Source organism: Magnolia sinica, chromosome 4, assembly GCF_029962835.1.
Source record: "Magnolia sinica isolate HGM2019 chromosome 4, MsV1, whole genome shotgun sequence".
Taxonomy (NCBI): Eukaryota; Viridiplantae; Streptophyta; class Magnoliopsida; order Magnoliales; family Magnoliaceae; genus Magnolia; species Magnolia sinica.
The window spans coordinates 15,927,417-15,934,714 of record NC_080576.1 but is presented as its reverse complement, the minus strand read 5'-3'; the positions used below and the strand labels follow the sequence as shown (position 1 = coordinate 15,934,714).

Genomic DNA, 7,298 nt, shown 5'->3' with positions numbered 1-7,298 from the left:
GACTTGTTACTTGCATAACATCTTATTTCTATCAACATGCACGCATAGTCCCTACTAATTTGGAAAAGGATGGTTAGAGCTGACCTCCTTAATAAGTAGCTGTTGGATATAACTGTATATGAATTAGATAGAGTAGAAAGCAACAGTACCATACATCTATAAGGCCAACAGTTGGTCTGTAATGCGAAGAACCATTAGAAAAACAAAAATAGACATTTCCTGCAACTAGATGTAATGCCATGCACTAACATGGATACCATGACAACAATGATATAGTTGGTGGAATGATGAAAGCCATCAGATGGTCTGTTCAAAGAAAACAGTCAGATGTCCTCAACTGGTCCCATGAACAGGCCTGTAGTACAAAAAAAAAACTGTTGAAATTATCCAAACCTGGTGAATGGATATCATTTGTCACAACGACACCATGATGTATGTATTTTATCCCCGCTGTCCATCCAGTTTGGTCATATCAATTTAGGCCAAGTGAAGAAAAATAAAGAAGATCCAACTCTTATGTGAACCACAACACCAGAACTCCTGGGATTCGTCAAGATCACTATGATCGTGGATTCTATGTAAAAATACATGGACGGAAATTGATAAACGATATACATCATTGTGGGTCCCACGGAAGAGAATTCAGTAGTCAGTACCCACTTTTTTGCCGCGTTCCGCATCCGGTTTCCAAACAAAGTATGGAAGATTCACCTACCAATCAGATATATGAATTTTTGGAGATCCCGACATGGCAAATTAGCTGCCGAGCTCTACATGTAGAGATGATCAACCTGACGGTTGTCATCATCGATGGATTACGATAAATAGGGGTATAAAGACGAGAACCCCTTTTCGATTTTACGATAAAGCTAGCCTAACGCTCAAATACACATGCCGTCAAAGTCCCATGAATCTCCAAGGACCCGGCACCAGGGTTTCATTCACCGTCATAGGGAGATATAAAACTATAGGAATATCTCAGAAATTGGGCAAAAATCATTGAATCGAAGAACAAAATTACAATGCACATACCTTTCCACGCCAATCTCCCTAAATCTGCAACAACCCCCTCTCCTACTCCCCACACAGTACAAAAACACCCTCAAATGAAGCAGACGATGGCGGAACTATATAAACGATCGTCGTCCATCCATCAGTCCCCATGCTTTGATGGAAGGCCTGTAGACGATGGGACCGGATGTTGGTCGTCTTTATCAAGTACGGAAAGCGAAGACAGTGGGATGAGATTCGACGGGACTTCAAAATCTTCTCAAATCCCTCCACTTAATGCAGGGATGGGCTCGAGGAAGACAGGATGAGACACAGTTCTTATCCCAAGTGTGCAGATGAAAGCCCACTTATATCCATGGGATACAACGGTTCCACATAAAACTATATCCCAAACGCATGCGTGGGATTTAGCCGTGGGATCACGTGATCCCATCCCACCTAATCCCATCCAAACCGTCCGTCCAAACAGGCCCTTAGGGTTTTTCTCATGATATGTTTGCAAAACTCTCACAGAAATTTTAAAAATTAAAGAACAAAATGAATGATAAAAAAACCTAAAATGAAGGATATGAGGATTTTAAAAAAAAATCTTGGTAGCGCTAACGTATTGTGATTTTATCAAGGTCTTCGAATTATTTTGAAAATATCAGGACACATTATTGTCATTTTATGAAAAGAATGGGAGAATATTGCTATATTTTGTATCAAAAATATTTGTCACTACATTTTTGTGGACCACGGTATGTGTTGGCTGTTTGGTTTGGTTTTAATTATACGGGTGTGCCAAGATTGATAGTGTCTTGATCCAAACCGATTAACTTGTCAAAATAAGCAGATATGTCCAATATGAACGTATATGAACTGTTTCTGAGAAGATCGGTCGCTTACTTAGCCACTATCAGAAGTTTATAACGATCAAACAATAATCGGAGGGTGGGGTTCTTCATTCAAAGATGGGCTACTTTACCTTCCACAAGAAATGACTTTCGAAATACCAATACAAATCAAACAAAAGGAAAAAAAAACACTCACAATCAATCACCTAGAGCAACTGCAAGAATGCATCTCTTGAAAGAACTTCTTGATATTGGATAAAGAAAAAATCCAGCGTATGAGCATAGACTTGGATTACAACTAAAAATTATAGCTAAAAATTACCGCAACTTGATTATTGCTACTTTTAAGAAAAGCCGAGATAAAGTAAATTGATATATTTGATTTGATTGGTTGTTGTGTTGGATTGGGTAGATTGTGTCTTCTCAATTGAATTTCTCTGCTATTTTTCGAGTTCTGTCGTAGCTTTTTCCTCCAGATCCTTCCTTTATTACTGCAATGGTTACTGTAGTTGAAAAGTCTCTCTATAGATTATTCTCTTATTACGTTTCTCCTTTACGACTATTCGTCTTCCAAATGCCTCTCGGCTGCTTGCTTCACTTTTGTTGGCCAATGTTTTAGTTTGGTTACCCCCGGTCACTTTTTATATCTTAAACAGCTCAACTGCACTTCTTATATATCGGCCATAACATTCTGTCGACTATCCACTGACATGTAGAATTAGACTTACGCCAACTGTAAACTCGTAAAAAGTACTCCAAATCTCTGAAGATCTTTTTATCCACTTCATATTCCTCATACAATGCCACATGTCACTCCCTATTGGCTTTATCAGAATTGCCAGAAATAAGGTACAACAGTATGGAGCTCAGTACAATGTCAAGGTTGGTTTGCTCTTACCAGCCCAACATTGAAGCCCTGGCCTACCTTTGGCTGTCACTGACATAGATCTAGGGGCTGCGATTGTTGGGCCCAGGCCTGAATTTTGAACTACGTAGTGTCAAGCCTATTCAACGTTTGTCATTTCCTTAATCCGGGTCTGGCCTGTTGCCAGCCCGGAATGGATCAGACCCATGATCACAGTGAGGTCAGGTCTAGCGTAAAATTGATCTTGTCGCCATGCGAACCCATTAGCTCAATTGGACGGTTCTCTGCACCCCCCAAAACTTTATTGAGTCCATGGCCAATTGGACAGAGGTCTAGACCGTAAGCTTGGAGATCCTTGAACGCTTATTACCAGTAGTCGCCACAAGAACAAGAACCTTCTCTGAAACGGTGAAATCGGATTGGATCTCTTAAAATGATCTCTCTCTTTTCAATCTTCGAAAAGAACTTCATCGTTGTATGGCAGTCTATGCACACCCTCAAGTTCTTCATCACTCTAATTGGAGCTGATTCCGGCAAACCAATCATCCCAAGAACTACTGCTAACTTCTCACTGTGATAGTTTGCAGAATTCTCCCTGTGCTCTTTATTGGACTCGTCGAAAATCGAGCTGTCATTATCGGGATAGCCCATTCCCTTAACCTTCTCCAACATTTCTTCCAACTTCTCATAGATTATCCGACCCTGAGGGTGCGACTTATCACCCACCACAAAAGAATGTACATCAGTTCCTATCTGAATCCAACTTAGGCCAGGTTCCTTCTTAATGCCTCGGCCTTTCATCAGATCTCTAACTTTTGTCGCCGATGATCGCTTCCCAGCATCCAAGTAGATGTTGTAGAGTAAAACATATGATGCAGCAGCTTGAGGTTCAAGCTCAATGACTCGCTCCGCAACACGTTCTGCGATATCAGTGTCACCATGGATTCGACAGGCACCCAACAAGGCCCGCCACATTACAGGGTCATCCTCGAAGCCTGAGCTCACAATGAAGTGCTCAGCATCAGCCAATTTCCCTGCACGGCCAAGGAGATCGACGATGCATGCACAGTGCTTCAGGTTTGGAATCATACTGTAGTCTTTTTTCATACTTTCAAAGTACCTGTGATTATGTAAGAAAATGAGGCAGCTGATTAGTATCAGGTGTGTTTTGGTCATTTTTAGATGTGGGGCCATTTTGGTTAAGTCTACCAAGAGGTCCCTTCAGAGAGGAATTATAGGATCCTACATGCGGGGCCCATAATCAGGCGGATGGGCCATGGGGATGGCAGAAAATATCTGAGACTGAAAAGATTCTAAAGCTCCAATATTTGGCCTCGTTTAAATTGAATGCAAGACTTGTCGACTGCTTATTTTTCTTCTATCAACAATCCGCTCAACCAATTGGCAGCCTGGGAATTGTTCAATCTGAGTGTTTTCCAGGGCATCCCCCATCCAAGTCAGCTTCGATTAGATCAAGGTCAGGCCACCAAACCATGGGCTCAACAGGCACAGAATCCAGCATATCAGCAATCTGTATGTTGGCCTGATAAGAACGATTTTAAAATCCTCCCCTTCAGCTATGGTCCACCTATTCGAATTTTCAAATTACCAATTTGCTTCTTAACAATACATACATTTACCTGAAACCCTCATCCAGGAGCCCTCCATGGCTACAGGCGGTCAGAGCTCCAAGGAATGTGATATGATTGGGTTCGACCTGACAAACCTTCATGTCCTCAAAAAGCCTCAGAGCTTCCCTTGCACAACCATGTTGAGCATGGCTTGAAATGATCACAGACCATGACACCACGTCACGGTTCTCTGTATCATCGAACGTCTGGTCGGCTGCATCAATGTCTCCCGACTTAGCATACATACAAATCTGCGAGTTCCTGACTATTGTAAAGCAACTAAATCCAGACTTTGTGGCATAGCCCTGAATTTGCTCGCCAACTCTTGCAACTGCCAAGTTTGCACAAGCACTCAACACGCTCGATATTGTAAATTGGTCAGGCTTTCGTCCAGCAATGAGCAATTCATAGAACAAACTCAGCGCCTGTTCAAATTGCCCATTTTGAACACACCCGGCAATCATGGATGTCCATGAGACAATGTCATGTTTTGGGATTGAATTAAAGCATTTTAATCCATCCTCAGTCAAACCTGATTTTGAGTACAAGTCGATGAGTGCACTCCCAATAAACTCATCAGATTGGAGACTGTTCTTGAAGATCTGGGCATGAATTTGCTTCCCATGTTCTAGAGCTCCAATTGAATTACAAGCTCGGACGATACTTGAGAATGTAAATTTCGATGGTTTCAGTCCTCTCTTTCGCATCTCAGAGAAGAGACTCAGAGCTTCATTGGCAAATTCATCACATATTTCAGTCTCTGATCTGAAGAATCCAGCAATCATGGCATTAAATACAACGACATTTGGATTGGACATGAGTTTGAAAACCAGGATTGCATTGTCCAGTCTCCTGCTCTTCGCATACATGTCAAGCATTGCACTACCCACAAAGACATCTGAATCTAACCCAGCTTTTATCACACACCCATGAATCATTTTTCCAAATTCTTGCAAACCATCAACACCTGAGCATGCCTTAATGACACTACCAAAAGCAAAACTATTCATCTTCACTCCGAATCGATGCATCTGAACAAAAACTTCCAATGCCTCCTCATTTGAACTGATTCGAACATAACCTGCAACCAATGAGTTCCACGAAACATCGTCTAATTCATCTGAATTATCAAACAAAAGCCTCGCTTGATCCATCCTACCACACTTTGCATACATGTCGATAAGCGAGTTGGTCAAGAAAACCTGCGAACCCAATCCGCTAACAACAACCAACCCATGAACTATCAAACCCAATCTCAAATCACCATTTCGAGCACAGACGCTCAATGCGCTGGCGTAAGTGAACCGGTCGAGCACCATTTTGGTCGCTCTCGCTTCAATAAACACTTCCATGGATTTATCATAAAAACCCATTTGGGAGTAACTGGAAATTATCGAATTCAATGAAATTATATTTCGTTTGGGCATCCTATCGAATAGTTGGCGTGCGTTATTGATGTCGCCGCATTTGCAATACATGTTGAGGAGATTGTTCTGCAAGAAGAGGCATGGCTTGAAGGATGTCTTGATCATGTGGGCATGGGTTATCTTTCCTTCGATCAAAGATCGGGATTCGGTGGCGGATTGAAGGAGCTTTGTGTAGGTTACAGAATCTAGAAGAACCCAAAATGGAGTTCTTGAGGGTTTGGAATTTGGAGTTGGGCATGATGAATGGCTGTGGTGAAATTTCTTGGGGAATTGAAGAAACAGAAACGCTCTGAAAAACCGATTAAATACCTGGAAAAACATTGCATTTTTGAATCGAGAGAGGCGCGGGGGAGACCGGCGGAGGGGAAACGTCTTCTACAATACCCGTCACCTGTTTTACGCACTGCGTAAAACACCCAGGTCTGTGGGGCCCACCATGTTGTGTATGTAAAATCAACTCCGTCAATCAGATCCTATCCACGATTTTAGGCTCTAGAGCCAAAAATCAGATAAATCCACAACTCAGATGGACCACACACCATAATGAAGAGAAGTTACAAAGATCGGCCTCGGATAAAAATTCATTCGGGCCACACCGTGTGAACTTTAATGGTTTTGGGAGCAATTTTACGTTGTTTCCATTGGTGTGGTCTATATAAGTTTTTAATCGGACTTATCTTTTGTAATTACAGTCCGAATAGTACATCTCACATGATGATCGGTTTGAATTTTACATATGCAACATGATGGACCCCACGGCGCTTGGATTCTGAGTAAAACAGGTGTTGAGGACGATTCCAGTCAGAAGGGGAAAGCAGCATAGGGCACGGAGTCTCAGGGACCGTTTGGGAGCGTGTAATTGTAACCACCGGGATATGGAACCTGCTGGATTTTAAATCCTTTTTAATGTGTTTGGTATCATGGATTCATAATCAACTTTAATTTAGAAGTAGCTATGCATAGTATATTTTCATCCATCTGAATTTAATTACAAAATCAACTTTAATATATCTAATTAGTAAACATATTTAATGTTTGACATAATGGTTTTAATAAGCCCTTTGAAATATATACTCTGCTCGTAAATGATGAAATTTTAAGTCTTAGTTGGGCCACAAGTAGAAGATTAAGTTCGAGTGGCAAACCAATGATTTTTAACCGTTGATTCACATGGGCAATGTTTGGACAGCGCTGATCATTGTATTAAAGTAATTATAGTGATGCAATTGATAATCTAATTATTTTGGGATATCATTAATGGGCCATGTGTCCAATAAATTAATAGTGTAGTGACCCACATGTTACAGATGCAACTCATGAAAAGATTTTAGATGTAATCCAAGCTTAAATGATGGATTTTAAACTCCCTATTTGAGGCCCCCTGGTTTACTTTATGCTGCCAAACAACCAAACAATCAAGGGATTTCAAAACCTCTCAAATTCCCCCAAATCTGTTGTGCCAAACGACCCCCTCATGGTCGTTTACTACCCCTTTAAAAATGTTGATGATTCATCCAGCTTCCATATG

The 7,298-nt window shown here is 41.3% G+C and overlaps 1 protein-coding gene across 1 annotated transcript; it reads right to left on the bottom strand.

Annotated features, from left to right (window-relative positions):
* Positions 1-2,077: 2,077 nt before the first annotated feature.
* LOC131242573 (pentatricopeptide repeat-containing protein At3g13880) lies at positions 2,078-6,571 on the bottom strand. Its single transcript, XM_058241296.1, has 2 exons — positions 4,353-6,571; positions 2,078-3,832 (listed from the first exon to the last, which is right to left on the bottom strand). Exons 1-2 carry the CDS (start codon positions 6,089-6,091, stop codon positions 3,079-3,081), a joined length of 2,493 nt encoding a protein of 830 aa, XP_058097279.1. The 5' UTR covers positions 6,092-6,571; the 3' UTR covers positions 2,078-3,078.
* Positions 6,572-7,298: the final 727 nt, after the last annotated feature.

Excerpts from the sequence above, each read along its gene's own strand:
- LOC131242573 (XM_058241296.1), bottom strand. The coding sequence starts at position 6,091 with ATGTTTTTCCAGGTATTTAATCGGTTTTTCAGAGCGTTTCTGTTTCTT. Across the intron at positions 3,833-4,352 it reads CTCCTGGATGAGGGTTTCAG|GTACTTTGAAAGTATGAAAA; the intron begins GTAAATGTATGT and ends ACATAATCACAG.